Source organism: Populus alba, chromosome 10 (assembly GCF_005239225.2).
Source record: "Populus alba chromosome 10, ASM523922v2, whole genome shotgun sequence".
Classification (NCBI taxonomy): domain Eukaryota; kingdom Viridiplantae; phylum Streptophyta; class Magnoliopsida; order Malpighiales; family Salicaceae; genus Populus; species Populus alba.
The window spans coordinates 18,141,886-18,162,946 of NC_133293.1; the positions used below are offsets into that span (position 1 = coordinate 18,141,886).

At 33.1% G+C, this 21,061-nt stretch overlaps 2 protein-coding genes and 1 long non-coding RNA gene across 3 annotated transcripts; 2 read left to right on the plus strand and 1 right to left on the minus strand.

The window, feature by feature from the left end:
• Positions 1-1,677: 1,677 nt before the first annotated feature.
• On the minus strand, positions 1,678-3,207 carry LOC140956008 (uncharacterized). Its single transcript, XR_012170909.1, has 2 exons — positions 2,901-3,207; positions 1,678-2,555 (listed from the first exon to the last, which is right to left on the minus strand). It is a non-coding gene; the product is annotated as an uncharacterized lncRNA (long non-coding RNA).
• A 2,642-nt stretch (positions 3,208-5,849) lies between these two features.
• On the plus strand, positions 5,850-10,781 carry LOC118059624 (peroxisomal nicotinamide adenine dinucleotide carrier). The gene is made up of 11 exons (XM_035072531.2): positions 5,850-6,037; positions 6,146-6,223; positions 6,368-6,442; positions 7,393-7,523; positions 8,015-8,069; positions 8,374-8,481; positions 9,105-9,173; positions 9,240-9,347; positions 9,507-9,575; positions 10,072-10,126; positions 10,410-10,781. Exons 1-11 carry the CDS (start codon positions 5,957-5,959, stop codon positions 10,601-10,603), a joined length of 1,023 nt encoding a protein of 340 aa, XP_034928422.1. The 5' UTR covers positions 5,850-5,956; the 3' UTR covers positions 10,604-10,781.
• A 2,122-nt stretch (positions 10,782-12,903) lies between these two features.
• On the plus strand, positions 12,904-16,378 carry LOC118059625 (signal peptidase complex subunit 2). Its single transcript, XM_035072532.2, has 5 exons — positions 12,904-13,148; positions 13,240-13,391; positions 14,036-14,117; positions 15,733-15,875; positions 15,992-16,378. Exons 1-5 carry the CDS (start codon positions 13,047-13,049, stop codon positions 16,086-16,088), a joined length of 576 nt encoding a protein of 191 aa, XP_034928423.1. The 5' UTR covers positions 12,904-13,046; the 3' UTR covers positions 16,089-16,378.
• Positions 16,379-21,061: the final 4,683 nt, after the last annotated feature.

The window sequence follows — 21,061 nt, forward strand, 5'->3', positions numbered from 1 at the left end:
AGCAGCACTCGATCTCCTCAGCACCGCCACCGATCTCCCCACAACTGAAGAACCCAGCGACGCCAACAGCGCCGCCCGATCTACGGACGACAGCAGCAGCGACCACAGCCGCGACCACCTTTGCAACCACCAGATCGACAGCCAGCCGAGAAGAAGAAAGAAGACAGCGGTTCACAGATCTAAAAAAGAAAAAATCCGAGAATGGATCTGGACTAAAACAGACTTGCTGGTTGCGTTTTTTATTGTTTTTTTCAGGCCAACACCGGCAAGGAAAGGGCGAAGGGAAGGAGTCGATCTAGGCTACCCCTTGTTGCTATTTTTTTTAGGCGGCGCGTGAACCCACGCGCCGCCAGTGGCGGCGGCGCGTGGGGAGACGCGCCGCTAGTGTTCCCGAGCCGAGGAAATCTACTGAACACTGTTCCGCAACTCCAGAAATCCGTTTGCCATTGTTCTGAATAGTTTTGGATTATTTTGTAATTTTCAGATTGTTTAATGTAATATTTGTGTAATTTTTAGTTTTTTTTTAGTTTGTACTTTATGTAAATGTGGATGGAAATAAAAGAAAAGAAAAGAAAAGAAAAAGAGAAAGTGATAATAAAAACAAACAAAAAAAAGAAATGTTTGTGTGTGCTTGTATGTTTGTTTTATTTATTTATTTATGTTATTGAATTAAAAATCAAAAAAGGACAAAAAGAGTTATTTGTTAATTTAAATATGGTTAAATATCTCAAGGACAAATAAAATCAAGTTGTATTTTCCATGAAAATATGAGGACAAGTTTCTACATATATTCGGGGATTTAATAACTGATTTATTCAAGCCTAAGAATTTAATTAATATTTTAAATTTTCAAATCACATCAGAACACGAAGCAGCTTACCTCAGGTAGGGCGTGTTAGGGGTGCTAATACCTTCCCTAACCACAATCAGTCCCTTACCCATGATCTCTGACAAGACCAGTATATCAGGTTTCCTAGTAGCCCTCAATAAATTACTAGGTGGCGACTCCCACGAACGAATTCAAAGCAAACGCAACAACGATGAAAAAATCGCCAGCCGATTGCCGCGCGCCAGGATTTTTTTTTTTTTGGGTGCGACACTTGTGATATTCCAATATATATATAAACAAGAAGAAGAACACATGCTCTTAAATCAACTGTACTGGTTAACAATCAATGATTGATTCATCATCACTACACGGCTGGGAAAAAATCCCACGTCATCCATCCTTGTCATTATTATGCGCGCATATATATATATATATACTAGTCTTGATACCCGCGCGATGCCGCGGGTGTCAAATTGTGTAATATTTTTTTTTGTACATGTTATATGAAAATAGATAGTATATTCACAGAGTTAGTTACAAAAGTGATGTATGCAAATTTAATTTAAGTAAGATCCCTTCTTGATCTAGAGATTATATTTTATAGTGGTCGAATAATAATTTTATTATTTTTTAAATATTTTTATTTTATGTTGATGTATTATACTAAAAATAAATGTTATAAAATAAGAAATATTATTTTAATATAATTACAAAAAATTCAAAAAAATAATCTTTCCAGTGGACAAACCTTTATAAAATAGGATTAAGAGCTTAAAGTTAATTTATTAAAAAAAAAAAAAACCCTGTAACACGTTAAATTGAAATATATATTTTTACTGCTCCATGTGTAAAGGAAAATAAATAATATTTTATTGCTCCATGACTAATCCTAGTTCAGTTGAATCTACTTTTTCTACTGCTTTCAATACATTGAATGCAAAATCCTGCATTGTTTAAGCTAGCTTTCGGGACTAAATAATGATTAAAGCAATCGTAATAGTTGTTTTTACAACGTAAGACCCATCTTCTAAGGCAGAGGTACACTCTTGAAACATTAAGTTACAACAAAATGGATAGGATCCTCTAACTGTTGGGCAGCTACCACGAGGCCCAGGTTCAGTGTCTTTAAACTCTGTTCTAATTAATTATCTAATCCTGTAATGATTCCCTACCGTTTCGTTTTCTTCTTTCAATATGCAGCCCCCCTAAATTTTTTATTTTCGCCCAACTTGTTGATTTTTTCGGTTCCCTTAACCCGCTCACAACACCCTCTCCCTTACAAAACCGATCAAAACTACCGCTCTTCCTCTGATCTGCCTCACGACTGGCAGCTTCCATTTTCCCTCTCACTCTCAACCAAACAGGCCGGCTCCCCTGCACAACTGCCTCCAGCAACAGCTCTTAGCCGACGACAGACCCACGGTGTCCTTCAACCGTAGCCGCCCGTTCTTCATCTCTCAACGCCGCCAGCTCTAAGAAAGAACCAAGAACAGACTTGTAAACAAATTAATTAAAACCAACTGTTGTTTGGGTTTGCCCTTTTCTTTTGTTTTAGGTGAAGGTAGATCTCCACTGGCGGAGAAGATTTGAAGGAAAGAGAAGGCCGAACTTTACGGCAGCTAGATCTCATTCCTTGAGAAGCGGTGGAGGTCACCGCCGATGCAGAAGCAAAGAAGGGACCGTGCGGCTTCGATCCAGTGGTCTGCGTTCTGACGAAGGCGACGATCTGCGAAGGAGGAGAAGGAACCGAGTTTGAGAACGTATTCTTAAAAGTTGATTGTTGTAGAGGACTTTGCTTCGTTGCCCCTCTTTTGGAGAACATGACCTTAGAGACTTAGATTGAGCCGGATTCAAAAGGGTTTTTTTTAAAAAAAAACACACACCAAATATATGTAACCAATTGTTAATCATTATTACAAATTAATAATTAACGAAATGGCTATTTACTTTGGCAAAGCAGATTGCAAGCAACAGGTAATTAATTACTCATGTATTCTACAGGGTTCGTTGGTTTTTTTTTTACAGTATTCATGCATGATTTGCGTGGAAAAGCAAGAAGAGAAGAAGCAACCTGGTCTGGGGGAGGTACTTGCTGCTGTTGCTGGACTGTCGCCAGGATGGTGGTCCACGGTGGAGCTGCTGGTGGTCGACGGTGGAGCTGCTGGTGATCCACTTCAGCCACTGGAGAAGGCAGACAAACAACGGTGGATGTTGATTGCTAGTGTAGTGGATGTTGATTGCTAGTATGGGTTTTGGCTGGGGAAAAGAAGAGGTGACAATGTGATCAAAAACAGAAATGCCAACCGAAATGGAAAAGGAAACAATGAAAACGGAGATGATGCAAAAGATTGGCTAGCTTTATTTTATCTAAACGGAGCCTGAAAGACTGACATTCTCAACGCCTTTTTATTATTTTAAAGGTGATAAGATGTTAGTTCCCTTGATAGAAGGAAAAGAAGACCTAATTACACGGAAAGAAAACAACAACAACCTAATTTTTGAAAGCATTTCAGAAACCCCATCATGATATCGTTGACAGACGAAAAAAGAAGAGGAAAACTTACACAATTATAATATATTTAGTGGCAAAAATGATATGTGTTGGCAGGGAAAACCGTGGGGAAAGCTACAGTACTTTCCCCATGCGTTTTAGAGTTCTTTAATATATACAATCCCAAAGCGCAATACAGTTGAAATTAAAGACTGAATTTAATTTGAAATTGACCTACCATAAAATCCTCTCAAATCGTTTACTCATAGCTAACGTGCATGCACAAACAACTTACCGGGACCTTATAGATTAGGTCTGCAACCTAACAGATATTAGTTCGCGTTCTTAAAAGTCGCTTGTAAATGGTATGTTGTTTATTTAGCATAAGGTTTTAGTTATAGTAGGTATTTTGTTTTTTTTAATTAAAATAAAATATTTTAATTTTAAAATGTTTTAGTATGTTGTTTTTGGGTTATATTGTTCTCACACACACATATAAATTTTTAATTTAAAGTAACTCAACTTAAATAAAATATCAAAATACTATGAAATTAAAATGTTTTAATACAAATATTTTAAATATAAAGCTAGGTCAATGTTATCAATGCTAATGAGATATAAAAAATTTATTATTTTGCTTAAATTCTTACAAAGTATAATATTAAAAAAAACAACATGAATATAAACAATATATATTAGTGATAAATCCAATTTAAAAAATTAATATCATTAGTAATTAAAATAGTAATAATAATTTTTAATATTATTTTTAATATCATTATTATTGAGAATGGTAATGAAAAAATAGTTTTTATACTTGGGTGATTTAATTAATTAAATTGAATCAGGTTCAATTTGTTTTAATGGCTTTTTAAGATCGGAACGAAACATGTGAAATGAAATAGGAATATTCCGGACGGAATTTAGCTGAAAAATTCAAAACAAACCAAAATTAAGATGAAAATTATTCTATTTTATTTTATTTTTTAAATTAATATGAAATATTTTGATTACTCCAAATAAAATAAAAACAGAATTGACAACCTTTATCTAACATATCAATTTTACAGTTGCTAAGAGAGAATAAGTGACACAATTGAAATGAAATTACACAGGCGACTGCGAGGATAATTTAAAAACTTTTTTATAACTATCATAAAATTTATACAACAATATATATTTTAAAAATCAAAACTCAAGTCATAGCTTCAGTTTTAAATTAAGTTGTATAGAAATTATCCTAACATAACCTTGTTCGATCAAAAAAAAAAAATCAATCCAATACCTAATGATAAAACTAAATAAAAATTTTATATTAAAAAAATAAAATTAAAAAAAAAACCATCAAGAAATTAAAAACCTTATATTAAAAAAAACAATTAAAAAAACAAAAGATAAAAAAGGGTAAATTTTTTTTACTATAAAATAAAAAAAAATTTACAATCAACCCAATATCAAATAATAAAACTATATAAATAACTCTATATCAAAAAATCAAAAGATAAAAAAGAAGCCAAAAAAAAACCTAAAAAAAAAACACACATTAAAAAATTAAATTGAAAAATAAAACTTCAAAGGATAAAAAAATAAAAGTAAAAAAACTAAATGGCACGTGTGTGTAAAAAAATCCAAACACGTGGTCCGAGGGAGGCACATGGCCGTCCCTTCTCTCTGTTTTTTTTGAAGAAAAATAGAGATTAAAGAGTCAAGAGGTCGTCTATTGTCTATTGGAGGCGAACAATTTTGCTCCCATGAAGACTTAAATCCGCAACCTCCAAATGACTCAATGCATTAATCACCGAGACACAACATAAAACTAATAATACAACAATTAAAATAATATTTTAATTAAGTTTATTGTTTATATAAATAATTAAATTGACCCCGCCATATCTCATGAATAGTTAAACCATTCCTGGCTTTGGCTGTTCTAGTAATTTCTGCAGTAGCTTTTTTTTTCTCCAAAATCCAGACACAATGAGATTTGCAGGAATTGGAATTTGTGTTCGAGTTTTGGGCAAAGATTAGTTGTCTTCAATGTTTGTTTTTGTACAACCTTGGAGGCAGAGATCCTGTTGAGTTATATTGACCCAAAAATACCCCTGACTAGTAGAAAAGAAAGAAAGAAAAAACACCTGTCTCCTAACAACGCCCGATGTAACAGATAAAGTTTCATAATACAAGACACGTGAATCTCCTAATATTTTCACAAACAGTATCACCGCAATAGTTTTTCTTCCAAGTTTATCGAGACAATCAATATTCAATTATTTGAAAAGGATAAATTCTCCAAAAAATAAAAATAAAATCCGCAACCACCAAGAGAGGACAAAAGGGTAAAATGGCATAGTCTCAACAACCAAAAACTGTCCGTTACTGAGCTGAGACATGCTTTTCCAAAACGGAACAGTCGAATTAATAAAAGTATAAAACATGTGTAGTTTTTGATAGCGAGGGGCACCCCGTCAAGTAATGTGTGAGGTGCTCCTCCGCTACAGCCAAGGTCAAAGATTACTGGGTTGTTTTTAACAAATATCTCTCTCTTACGCGCTCTCTATCTCTTTAAATTCAGATCTCTCTTTCTGTCTTTCCCTTTCCTTCCTCTACTCTCTCCCGGGGAACTAGGGAAAGTTGACATGTCGGACGCCTTGATCAATGGACTCGCCGGAGCTGGCGGTGGGATCATAGCTCAGCTTATTACTTATCCTCTTCAAACTGTACATCTCGCGATCTCTTATGCTGTTTTTGGAGTTCTTTTGCTTTTGTTTTTTCTTTAAGAGAATCGTTTCTGTTTCTATCTGTTGTTAATTATTTGATCTGTATAGGTAAATACCCGGCAACAAACGGAGCGTGATGTGAAAAAGGCGAAGAGGAAGCATGGAACCCTTGCGCAAATGTGTCAGGTTTTGCTCTCGATTTTCTTCCTTTTCTTTTCATTTATGTGGTTTATTATTAAGCCGTTGCTGTCTTCAAATTTTGATAAAGTTATTTTTAGATCTTTAAGGCTCTAGTTTTAAATTTTAGTTTTTTGATTGGATGATATGTAGGTAGTTAAGAATGAAGGATGGGGACGATTGTATAGCGGATTAGCGCCATCGATTGTAGGTACAGCTTGTTCTCAGGTGAAGCAATTTTAGCATCTTAACTTTCTTTTCAACTCTTTTCTTTCTTGCTAGCATTGTTTAATTGATTTAAACAGCTTCAATTTTTTTTGGTTGAAAGGAACAAAAAAAGATGTTAATTAACTTAATTTGCCTTTTGGTTGAATGAGATGTTAACGTGTTGTTTGGCTGTCTATATGTGGTGCAATAGAAACTAGAACCTATGCAGCAACAATAATAATTTAAAGCCCCATACAGGTTAGATATTAATTTAGTTTAGTTACCAATTCATTTCATGCTCATTTGGAGGGTAACGCTATAATTTGGGTGATCTGGAAATTGAAATAAAGTTTGGCAGGATACGCAGATATTTGCAAGTTTGTGTATCTATTGGTAAGTTATTTTCCAGTCTATCCAAGAATAGTTCAGTTAGAGAATGTGATTCTCAATGAAAATGGTGTGTGCTCCCTTGGACGGTGAAAAATGTGCTTTCAATGCTGTGAGTCCGTGACATACTGTGCATGTCTCTTTGTTACTCCAAGTTATAGCTCTTCTAATGCTGAGGGTAAATACCACTAACCATCCTTCGGGGTTCTAATATTTTTTTAATTTCCACTATCAGGTTATCTTCTTAAACGCAAAACCTTAAATCACTGTTAATCCGTAAAAGGATGATTCACGCAAAGAATTTAGATATTTTCGCAGGACTGATTGCATGTACACACAAAAACTTTAGTGAATAATATATATATTTTTAAAATTGTTATAAGACTTGAAATCAAAGTCCTGTTAATGCATATGTGTTTGTCAGGGTGCAATAATACTGTTCTGAGATACTTGTTATGTATATTTTTCTTCTCTTCTTTGCTTTTCAAGGATGAATTTTCTTAGTAATTTTGGCTTGCATAATTTTTCTTACTTTTCTTACATAGTTTTGTGATTTCTTATTATCTTTTATTTTTATGATACAGGGTGTTTACTATTATTTCTATCAAATATTCAGGGATAGAGCTGAAGCTATAGCTCGTGAAAATAAGAGGAATGGAATTGGTGATGGATCAGTTGGGATGTTATCATCGCTTGTGGTGGCTGCCTTAGCTGGGTAATTTACTTTGTTTATAGAGTATGTATGAATTCATTTCGTTGTATCTGTGAACTGTCAGAGCATTGAAGAGGCAGGGGGCTATATCCGTGTCTGTTAAGTTTTTTGTACATAGCGTTTCTTCAATCCTATTACACTGCCTATAATAGTTATTGCATTTCATTGTTACTGTGAATGGCCACAAGGTTGTTATCAGTTGCAACAATGAGTCATGTCCAGCTCCCGCAATCACAGGGGGGACAATAATTTTCAATCATGCAGATCATATCTGTGTCTAACAAGTATTGTTTACATGCTTAGGTAAAATTTTGTAAGGTTTTCTTCAATTCTAATTCACTGCATAGAACAGTTATGGCATTGGCTTTATCACTGAACTGCAAAATCAAAACAAGTTGGCTCAAACTTCAGTTGCACTTTGATCCATGTTTTTATTGATTCTCTTTGCTCTTTGTGACTCTTATGGTTTCATGCTTGATGCTTTCTTTGTATAGGTGCACAAATGTGCTGTTGACGAACCCCATATGGGTAGTTGTTACACGTATGCAGGTAAAGAGCTAGTTGCCATATCAAGTTTTTATCTTAGATGTTCTAGTGAACACATTGTCCTAATCTCAACAATGATTGTCTAAATATGCATTAAAGCATGGAAATAACGCAAAATTTACTCTGCTGCTAAGCCAAGTCTTTGTTCTTAAATCATTCACACTTTTTTATATGTTTAGTGCCCGTATTTTTTATATGTAATTGTGACTGTTTATAAAACAGCTATACAAATATAGAACTCAATGATACACAAGTTTGTTGCTCTACTAGCTTGCTATTTGAAGTTGAAACTGCTTTCATGTTGCAGACTCATACGAAGAACTCAAATAAGTCTCAGCCAGGTCACTCATCCATTGCCCCAGATGAAAAAGCATTAGATCCAATAGAGTGTCCTCCTTATGGAACTGGCCATGCGGTAGGTGCAGTTAAATGTCAATTTACAGCTCTTATTCACTTACTCATCTGAAACTCGAAGAAGTTACTATTATTATACTTATGCTAGGAAAGCGTGGTTGATGTTAAGAATTTAGCTGGAAACTCTTTCTCCTAGATGTATATTACCCTATTGCATGTGTGCATAACTAAATAAACATGTGCTGTGATTCTGAAATGGAAGCAATGCAAAAGAATAATGAAGGGCCAGGGCTATTGGTTGTTGAATTGTTAATAGTCTTAAGAGTTTAACTATAAGAGCATAGGTTCAAGTCTTGAGGATTTCAACCTCATGCAAAGTTATTGAATAATTGGTCTAACAAGAGAAACTATACATGTGCTTTCCTCCCCAAGCTTTAAAAGCAGTGCTTATTGGGCTAGGGGTGAATAAGGAAATAAAAAGAAAAAATCTCCCATCAAGAAATAGTTTATAGAATCAGATTGTTAGCTGCAATTTTATTTTATTTACCTATATATGGACAGCTTTGTCATATTGCTTCATTACATATATTTGTTTATGGTTTAAATATGTTCTACCTTGTTGATGGGAGGCATAATGCAAGAGTTTTGCCTTCGTGTTTTCTTTAATGAAGATAATGTTTACAGATTCAAGAACTCTATGATGAAGCTGGAATTCAGGGCTTTTGGAAAGGTGTATTCCCAACATTAATCATGGTATGTAACAATTGATTCTTAAATCTGTTAAGGATTATCACTGATTTCCCTGCTATTTACTTGCAGGTCAGCAACCCTTCAATGCAATTCATGTTGTATGAAACCATGTTGAAGAAGCTGAAGAGAAAGCGTGCCTTGGTTAAGCAGGGTGACACCGGAGTCACTGCTTTGGAGGTTAGCTTTCATTTCAGTTTCTTTAGTTCTCAATGTTCACACTTCTTAATGTTTGCTATTCTCTAAGCTTTTATTTCAGCAGTCACATACCTGTTTGCCATCCATTCTATTTCAGTGGCTTGTTTTAATAGCTGAATAAATTGCCTGATTTTTTGCCAGATATTTCTTCTTGGAGCTTTAGCAAAGCTTGGAGCTACTGTTGTAACATATCCTCTTCTAGTGGTAAAGGTAGATGAAATGATTTTGCTATTGCTATTGCTATTGCTACAGCTACTGCTACACAGACTTGGAAACTGATTTGCCTTAAGGGTTTTCCAGTGAAATCACAAAATTATTCCCTCGCCAAAACTAATAACTACTGCATGACATAGGCTTACAGCAACTAAAAGTTTAGTGTAGCCTTATCAATTGCTCAAAGACATCAGGCTGTGCCATGCAGTTTAGGTCATCAGAAAGCTGAAAGCAGAAAAGTCTTTTCTGCAAATAATTTTTAACACGGTCCTTGACTCAGAATTCAATTGTCTTAGGGAGAGAAGAAAAATAAATATGAAGACAAAAAAGTGAATGATAAATCAAATATTTGGTCAGCAAAATTCCAAATGTCCTTACCTTTTTTTCTGAAAATCTTGCACTCGTCAAGTAGATTGATGTTTCCATGTAGGTTTGTTTCCGACTTTCTTAGGGTGACTGCTCTGATTCCTTATTGATCCCTTTGCTTTTGCAGTCAAGGCTTCAAGCAAAGCAAACTACAACTGGAGACAAAAGACATCATTATGAAGGTTTGAACTATTTTGGTGAATTTTAATTGTGTAATAAAGTTACCTTTCGGCATAGCCTTTTGCATGGTGGACACATATGATAAACCATGCAACCTCAAAATCGTTGCATCTTTAGCGATTTTGGCTGGGATGCTGTGGCCAACAGGTAGTGGACAGTGAAAAAACACTGCGCCCCTAGTTCCTTTACCATCTATGCTTGAGAACTCTACTACATATCCGTTAATTTAAAATTTCCTTGAATTCATCTGGATGATGTTTTTTCGGTTCATTTCCTTTGCTCCAGGTACATTGGATGCGATCCTCAAGATGATTCGCTATGAAGGGCTCCATGGGTTTTATAAAGGCATGAGCACGAAAATTGTACAAAGTGTTCTTGCAGCTGCTGTTCTGTTCATGATCAAGGAAGAACTTGTCAGGGGTGCTCGAATGTTGCTCACTAAGGGTGGCACTGGTACAGGGAGAACAAGGCTTGCCTAATTGGAGCTTTGTCATTGCATCTCCGCTAGCATTATTAGGCTCTGACTTCGAAATAAGAAAGATTTACGGAGTAATAGTGCCAAGGTACTCAGTTGATTATTTGGAAACTTCTTCAAATTCAATTCAGGTAATTTATACCACAAGCGGCGAAGCTTAATGCTGCTTGCTTTACCCAGAATCATTGAAAAGAATAATCCTATACAGATACGTTTTTCATACAAAAACATGTGACAGTTGCGCTTTAAAAAATAATAAAAAATCTTGACAAGTTTACTAACTAATGGTCGAGACTTGAGGGAGCCCGGGATCGAGAACTATAAGATTGAGGAGGCTACCGGCAGGGTGACAGTCCACCAAGTCTTAAAAAAAGTTGGCATGAGTTGAATAACTGGGCTCTTTTGGTGCATCGTATTTTACTGGGTTAACTTGCGTGGTTTTGATCCAACACCCCCATTGAGTTGTGCGGAGGCGCTGTATGCTGTGCATAAAGGTTGGGTCGAGCAATTATTGGTCGGCAACTGTTTTTAGTGAAATACTGTATCATTCGGCCGCACGATCAATTTTTTTTATGGGTAAAAAAATATTTTGCTGGCATGTTTTCTAATGATTTTTTTTTTTCGAATCGTTGACTTAAAAAGTGATGATTTTTTTTTTAAATGTTGGTATCATGGATTTTTTTAAAATATATTAAGATAATTATATATTAGATTAATTGAGTTAATTTATTAAATTTTACAACTCATGTCTGAAACCATAAACCATGATTATTTTATAAAAAAAATCTAGATAAATTATAAGTTAATTTTAAATCAATTTAATATTAAATGATAAAATTAAAAAAAAAATTATCTGATTAATTTTGGTTAAACCACCAAACTTACAACCTGGTTCATGAGATTGAGATAACTTTATAAAAAAACAATTTGAAAAAAAAAAACTTCACTCAATTTCTAGTTAATTTAATATTAAAAGGTAAACTGAAATAATTTCTTAAAAACATAATCATAAAAAAAACCTCATCATAGTGGGCTAGTATGTTAAAACATGATCTGAATCATGAGTTCGAGATAACTCCATAAAAAGTAAATAAAAAAACTACAAAGTTCTATTTCCAACAGATTCCATGTTGAATGTTGAAATCAAGAAAATAAATATATGAGACCGTGATAACTCTACGAAAAGCAAATTGAAAAAAATAATAATTCATAAACAACATGGTATTGAAATATAAAATTGAAAAGAATATATATTTAATTGAAAAACAACCAAAAGAATAAAATTAATTCAACTCATGTCAACTTGTCAAACTAATGACTCAATCATAAAATTAAACACAATGGAAATCAAATGATAAAAAATATTGCCTAGTTTAAAAAGTTCAAGTTAAAAAATGAACAAAGTTAATACAGGTCAACCTGTTAAGCTTGTAACTCGGGACATGAGATCAGGATAACCTCTTATATATATATATATATATACAACCAAATAAAAAAATAAGTTGAAAAAAAATCTAAAATCTAAAATAAACCACCATAAAATTAAAAAATAATAATTACGGGTGTGGCGACAACAATCTAGTCATGCCATTCAATGTTTTTAGTAACTGTTAATAATAATGTCTTAGGTTTTAACAAACAGTTTTATTAGTTGTGAATTAAAAAATAATAATAATATAGATTCATATAAAACAATAAAATTATGAGAATGACTATAATGATTCTGCTCTGTAGCGCCTTTATCAATTGTTAATAGCAATTTTTTAAGTTTTAACGATCAGTTTTTTTAGTCGTAACATAACAGTTTCACCATTGTAGTGAGATGGAGGAACGCTAACAATACACTTACCAAACGGCCCTTATCAAACGTGAACACGGTGCCGTTTTACTTCATAATCAAACCCGTCAACACGAGTAGACGTTCATCCAATTCACAAAACACAAGAGAAAGTCACCATTTAGTTTTTAGTAGTTTTGTAAGTTAGTTTTTTGAGCAAAGTTGATATTTTGTTTTTTTAAAATTTCTAAATCACCACTTATAATTTTGTTTATAGGAGGTAAGATTGGAGACTACAATGAAGGATAGCTTAGGCAAACACATAATTTAATTGTGATGAAAAACCAACACAAAAATCGAGTTGCCATCAGATATGAAAAAATAAGGATTTAATGTCAAGTTTGTTTCGAAAAGGGACTGAATAGTTATTTGATTAACAATACAGGGCCAAATAAATAATTTACTTTATAATCAAACACGTCAACACGGCGCCGTTTCACTTCCCAAAACCCTTCAACCGTGCATTAGTTGCCCACCGGGCACAGCCAAGACTAGAAAGAAAAACGACCACTGTCTTGCTTGAGTCTCTTCTACGCCTCATAATCCTCTACACAAACAAAACTGACTTGAAAAAAAATCTCCCAGATTTCCCTCTCGTTTCCTGTAAAAAATGCAAGAAAAGAAAACGGAAATGGCAAACAAGAAACCTAAGAAGGCAAATCTCTTAGATCACCACTCAATCAAGCACATTCTGGACGAATCCGTCTCCGAGGTAACACATAAAACATAAACCCTAAACCTCCTCACCATAGAATAGTTGATTTCAATTTCCTAATCGGTGATGTTTATATTTTGAGTTGTAGATTGTTACGAGTCGTGGATACGAAGAAGATGTGAGGATGAGCAATATAAGGTTGTTTTTTGGGACGATTATTATAGTGATTGCTCTCTTTGCTCAGTTCTACAACAAGAAGTTCCCTCAGAATCGGGATTTTTTGATCGGATGCATCGTTTTATATCCTTTTTAATCAGTGATTTAATTTTAACTTAGTTTGATTCTTATTTGTGTTTGGTGGGTTGCAATTGCGTGGAATGAAATTATAGAATTTAGTAATTTATGTTTCTCAGGTTTAAACAGGTTGAAAAAATTGGAGGGTTTTTTTTTCAATGAATAATTTATGTTCTCCAGTGCTACTATCTGGCCTGTCTTGGGTTGAGTTTTGAATTTTTGAAACCGGTTGAGATTTAGAATCTTAAGCTTGTTTTTTAAACTAAAAGAACTCAATTAGGGGATGAATTATTGGGTAACATATTCTTAATGTTTGTGAAACTGAGAATTGTGCTAATCTTAACGTGGATCCTCCCAAAATGGTTTTTAAAAAAATCTCAACCATTGGATTTGTGTGACCCCGGTGGAATCCACTCATTCAATGGATGGGATTTTTCGGGAAGTGATTTCGAGGATTATCTTTTCATGGAAATAATCATTACTTTTGTAAGCCTGTAGGGTACGGTCTCTTACTGCTCACTACAAAAACATTGTTTCAAAGTTGTTGTTTTCTATTTCTTGGCAAACAAATGCATGGTTGTGTTTGAAAGGTACTGATTGGTAATGTGAAGATTTTAAACTCAGATTTGTTTAATCCTTGACTCTGGCAAGTATATAGTCTTCAATGGATTGTTGCAGCTGATCATCCACTTAAAAGAGAAGAATGCTATCTTAGTTACTTATCCTCCCAAGGTAAACTTCTAACTTGTATGCATTTTGTTACAGTAGCTGCAACTATTAAATAAAAATTGTGCATGTGGTTGTTATTAAGATATTTTGTTGGTGTTTTAATGTCTATTTTATATCATGTAATGACCGATTAGCACGGGATAATTTTTAGATGTACAAATGTGATCTCAATATTCTTGTTTTTTAGACTTTGGAATTTGAGATAAGCTAAAGGATCCCCCTCTTACCAAGTTGTGTTTGAAAAACTAGTGTTTTTTAGCTTTTGTGTCGAATGGTCAACTTTGAATCTTCTTCTGTGTGCTAGGTTTAGAAGCAGCTATTATAATTTTTACTGCATTTCTCCTGCATATGCACATGGCTTCTTTTTTCCTTATCTTTGTTTATATCTCTGCATACTCTTCATTTATTGTTTAATTAATATTCAATAGCTAAGCATTCCAACGCTTGTCATCTCTGCCTTTTGGTTTGGTACATTAGCCATTGTTTTCTAGTGATGTCTATTGTTGACTTCTCAATCTTGATTAGTTGATAGGCATTTTTCGAGGGTTCTCACCCTTTTTCTGTCACTGTGAAGAGCATGTATTTTCATATTGCAACTCCTCTTTGTAATTTCTGTTTCTCTTTTGTCTCTTTTACAATATGTTTTGATGGGTGATGTTTTGAGGAGAGGGAAGGAAGGAGAATGAACTCTTCAATGTTGTCTGAGAAGGGAGAATTTCTTTTTTTGGGTTGGGGGGATGGGGGTTTCTTAATTCCAGTCTCGTGCAGGATAGCAGTTTTTACTTTCAAACTTAGGGTGTCAAGGAGGGGGAAAGTTGTCATAATTTTCTGTGTTCTCCCCTCGCTCTGAAAACAAGTAATCTATTTCGACTTTTATGATTAAACCTTTCCTTCCCACGTGCTAGCTAAATATGTGTCCTCCTATTTGAAGTTAGTATGACCTTTTTCTTTAATCTATTTTTTCCCCTAGAATAAAAATATAGAATTGGGTTAGCTTTTTTTTCTTGACTTTCTTATTGACCACTCACTGTATTTGTAAAGTTGAATTCGAGCTGGGGTGATATGCTTGTAGATTTTGTTGCATAAACTCATGACTAACCTCTGTCCATACCATAGTCCTAGACTTCACTGTTTCCACAATCGATCTTCACTGTAAAAGCATGTTTGGGCTGAAAAAACATCAAAGACAGTGAAGTCTAGTTTGATGATTTTTTCAGCCCAAGCTCACTTTGAAAAACACTTTCAATCGCAGCCTGAAAGTTTCATTACCTTTTACAGAAGTTGCCCTTTATAAATCCTAACCTGAAATAGTTGCAAGATTCTACAACATGCTTTATTCTTAAATGTACATATCCAGATAGATTTATTTTATATATCATGTTAATCTGTTTTTGATTCTCTTATGGACTAAGAATTCTGCCTACGGGTTTTTGGCTTTCATGCATGTCTATGAATATTGCCAGATGCTTTAGGTGCATTTTCTATCATAAAATCGTACTTGTTTTAATTTTCATTAGCATAAATTTCATTATTTTTTTGCTAATGCCAGCCAATCTATCTCCTAAAATTATCCCTCCTTTTTGGGCTGCGTAACCCAATACTCAACGTTTTTGTACAGGGATCTTTCACCAGCACAGGTTTAGTGGTCTCTTCAAAATTGCCAAGATTTTCTGATGAGTACACGCTTACCATAGCTAGTGCAGATCCTAAATCAATTTCTGCAGGGAAACCAGTTCAGTTTACCAAAAGCGTCACCCAGTGGTATCTCTCTGCCACGCGGACACCCACACACACTCACACCACAAAATTTTAATGAAGTGCACGCGCAAAATTTTAATTAAGTGAACTAGGTATCTCACCATAGTTCTTTTCTACAGCTTCACCAAGGATGGAGTTTTGGTGGAGGGCCTGTTCTGGAAAGATGTTGAGGCTCTAATTAATGATTATGCAGCCGAACCAAAGAAGAGCAAGTGATGTACCAGTTTGACAGAATGTGACCGTTTAATGGGTATACAGATAGTGCCTGGCAATATTATGATTTGATATGGATGGTCATTGAAATTATGGTTGTTGTCTTGAAAATTTTGAGCAAACCAACTGAATTTGGGGTCTTTTGTTATATCTAACACCCTTTAATAAATTTTGAAAACATAACACATATTAGAAAAATATTAGACAAACAATATAGTTTGAGGACAACATGCAACCGGGATACATGGATGAATATGATTTGGCATGAGAAAAGAAAGGTAAGAAAAAATAAATCACCAGGAATATATTGATGTTTTGTTGTTTAATTACTTGGTACTGTAAGAACAAATATAGATGAGATGATTTTAATTATATCTTGAAAGATCATTAAATGATATTGTAATTTGGTTATGAGTTTTTGTTCAGAGTTAATTTTAGGTTAATTACGATCTTATTTGGTGGTAAGCTGTTAGTTCAGCTGTTTTTCTAACACAGGTTCATTTAGTGTTAAAAAAATAGATTATTAGTGTGTTTCTTTTGTGATTATTTTTTCTCATTCATTTCTTGTTTATATTATCTTAATTTTTTTTATTTTTTTGGTTATTGGATTTTAAATTTTATTTTATGGTCATTAAATTTTTTATAAAATTTTTAGGTTAATTTTTTTAAGTTAAATAAGGTTGTCGATTGTACCAAAACTGATATTTAAAAATACAGTTATGTTTACGCTATTTTATTTTTTTAAATTTTTTTAATCAACGTCAGAAAATGTGTTATATTTTTCTGGAGTTTTAACCAAATTGTATCATTTTTTTAAGGGAAAAAAATCCTGATGTTTGCTTCGCTTCATCTTCAGACGACCAGTACATCACAAGTCATTGCCGGCTGAAGTGTTGGTATTTTATGCTTTTCTTATGTTTCTAAAGTATACATGCGGCCGCCTTATACTTCACTGTAATGCTGCCTTGGCATTTGCAAGCAGTGTGTTGAAGGATGCTCCTCAATCCTCATGTTAATGCCCACGGACACTACCATGGCCCATGATTAAACTTTTGCAAAAATCGGATGCGGTAAATTGCTTCCTCATCCAGTAGCCCGGAATGAGTTTCGTTCTGTGAATGAGCAAAGTCGCCCCATTCTTCTTTTCTTTTTTTTTGCTTATTTCATTTGAAAAAAAAAAAGCTAATAATTTTTTTATATATAAATAACACAATCTGATACATATTATAGTTAGAAAACATGACATTTTAAGATGTTAATGTGAAACATGGTGTCTTAAAAAAATTGTCAAATGAGTAGTCATGAGGAGAGAGGAGAGAAAAAAAGAAAAAAAAAAATCGATTGAGGCATGTCAAAACTCTAATTATGACATTATTGATGTCATAAAAAAATCTTAAATATGGATGAAATAAGATGAATTTAACACAAAAAAAAAAATAATCGGAATAGGATATACTATTTTTTAAAAGATAAGTGATCAATTAAGAGAAGAAAGAAAAAAAAAAAAAACTTAAATGTATATTGAAGCTCCAATTACATCCTTATTATACTATAAAAAAGATATTGACGAAAATAAAATTTAACAATGTCAAATATAATAACTAATGATCGAGGTAGATTACATGTGGCAGGTAGCTCATTATCTTTAATATAAAGTGAAGGCTAATCCTTACCTCATCAAGATCTTTTTAATAACGTTGATTAAACAGAACTAAGCTTTAGCATAACTTCTTCATAGGGATGTTGGAAAAAAAGACCAGCAAAGAAAATAAAAAAAAAAATTGAGAAAAAAAAAAAACAATCTAAAAAAAAAATCAACTTAGAAGAAGAAACATTTAGTTTTAATTTTTAAAAAAACTGAAATTAATTGAACAGGCAAGTCAGATCGGTACACCTAAGATTTAATAAATAGACAATTTTCAGCTAACCCTAAATTACTATCGAGAGCCACTCCCCACCTCCGCTGGCCCCTCTCTCCTGTTTGACCCCGTGACACTCCCCGATCTCCCTCAGCCCGTCGATTCATTTGTTTGACAATTGTTGTGACCTCTCCTCTTAGGTCTCTTTCTATTACCTCTCGATATGTTTTTATTTTATTTTAATTTATTGCTGGTTTTAATTGTCTAAATTTATAGACTTTCAAGGTTAAAACTGGGTTTTGATGAAGGAATTCGTTTTGACAAAATCAATCATAAGTAGAGAATTGTATCAATTTATAATTTTGAGAATTGCGTCAATTTCTAATTTCAATACTATAATCATGGAGAATTGCAACAATTTCTAATTTTGAGAAGTATACGCCGACCAGTAATCAAACAAGCAGTATCAATCTCCCTAATTTTACATCCCACTCCTATCATATCTCTCAATTTTCTGAATATCAGCATATTATTATAATTACATGCTGCTTATACGGTGAAATAAATCCAGTGTCTTAAACAAATCCGATGAAGAATATTTACACTTGATACTTCAAGCTGTTTTTAAGTTTTAAAATACCATGCATGCTTCATATGATTCTTTGCCGAATGCCTTCAAGTCCCCATGGTTTGTGCATGCTGATGAGTGTGTTTATTTTAGTTTTTATGGTTGAGATTGTGGTTGGGTATAATCTATTTGTGATACAAAACTTAACAATAAAAAATTAATTTTTTTTATTTTTTTATTTTTTTAGTGAGTCCCCATACCCAACCTTCACTTTTAATACAAATACATACGCAGGCTCCTTGGATCATATCTGTTGTCCTTTAATTAGTCGGATGCCTTTAAGTTCCCATATTCTGCAATCAAGCCAAGAACTTGCAGGAAACACACTCTTACTATCCTGTACTCGTTGTTGATTTTTTGGTTCTTGTTGCTGGTTTTGTGATCTATGTTAAGAGATTTAGATATGTTTAAATCGAACCCATGTGCTAGACCATTGAACATGGTTTAGATTTTTGGGTTGCAGTTATTGCTATCAATTGAAAAAATTAATGTCTGATATTGGATAATTCAAGTATGAATAATTAAATTTGATGCCATGTGAAAAAATTAAATGTTTTTTGGTTGCATGAGTCATCTGGTTGGGTCATAAATTTCAAAACTAAAATATATAAAAAACCCCCCCAAAAACTAAGCCCAAAAAGAAATTATCAAAGCTTAATTTAGTATGGGGTCATTTAAATAATTAAAAAACAAACCCATTTAAAAGTAGTTGTCTATAAACAAATCAACCCAGACCATACTATGGATTGATTTTTATATTTAATTTGGATAGAAAATTTCATAAATTAAAAAACCATGTTCAATTTGTTTTTTTAATTGCAAACAAATGTTCGATTTGATTTTTAATATAAACCAGACTAGAACAGGTTTAAACACCCTTAATCTTTGGGATTTTTTTTCTTTTATCTTTTTTTTAATTGTAATTTCTCATTTGATTATGGGTAAAGATTGTTGATATTTTTTAGTTGTTATATTTATTTTATCAATTTTTTTTTAATGATATCAGGAATATTTTTATATTTGTTTCTGTCCTTTTTCCCGTTGTAATTTCACCAACTCGTTGAGCAATTTCTTTAAAAATACTCTATTTATACCAGTGACATCTCACAATATTATGCCCCCCGCTTAAAACTTTTTTAATCTGTATTATTTTATCAATTTGCTTAAACAATGCTATTTTTTTTCTTAAAATATTTTTTTTTATGGTGCACATAGTCAGTCCATCTCAATGCTGCTTTACTTTGATCTTTTCGTGGGCCATGGAAAGAGACTGCTTCAAGTACAGTAATGGTTGGATGACCTTTTGCTTTGAAAACAGCATTTGAGAATATGCCATTTCTTCACCCTCAATTGTACATTCCTCTCCAGTCTCCACAGTCAATAAATCAAAATTATTTACGTGGGACCCACAGTAACATATGATGTCACGTAGTTAACTACCAGTCCCCGTCCCAGTCCATGGAAAACCGCCTCCCGAAACTAACTTTGCATTCCTGTTGAATCTGTCGCTTTCAAGCTTTATAAATTGAGTAGTTTCGGGATTATGAGACGCAAAATAATATCCCGCTTATAATCGGTCTCTCCTCTATTTATCAAGCACAAATCACCGTTTATTTTTGCACTTTTGTCGCCCTCCTAGGATGGTGATAGTTTTTATTTTTTCAAAAATCATATAAAAATAGATAGATAGTTTTTATTTTTTATACTGGTCTTGCATGTAATTATATTTTAAATATTGATTTTGTAAAAGTTTTAAAAATAATTTTTATTTTTTTATTTTACATGTAAAATTTTATCTTACAATATTTTTGAGCACATTTTTTTTTTAAACTTACTATTTTAAAATCATTTAGTAACTAAATAATTTTTATTTTTTATACCAGACCGTACATTGCCTTTAAAACCTTGGTTTCTTATAAGCTTAAATTACATGTTTTTTCTTGTAAAAATTTATTTTTCATACAAAAATCTATCTCACAGTGAATTTTAAAATATATATTTTTTAAAACTACATCTAAAAATTTTTTTTTAAAAATTACAATCTCAAAAGTTACCTTAATATATGGATGTTGAAAGAAGTGTAGTTTATAAATCAATACATCAAAATAATTTAAAAATAAAAAATATAAAAAATAAATTTTAACAAACCTCCATTTTAAACTGGACTTCCAAATATAGGCTTAACCTCCTCTTTCTGCAGCAACCAGCAATTAGCATGCATCCTATTGGGCTCGTGGCCCTGTCTCTCGACCTAAAAAGATTACATACGCATTGTAGTTGAATAGTTGTTTTATTAATTTTTTTTAATATATTAATATTAAAAATAAAATAAAATTTTAAAATAAAAAATAATAAAAAATACAATCTTTAAACATTGATGCAGCGACACATACATCGCCTTCCCTGGGCCTCTACGTCCGAAGTTCTGACGTGGCCCCTATGAAACCACGCCCGGACACATAAACTACACAAATCGCAATTTGAAAAAC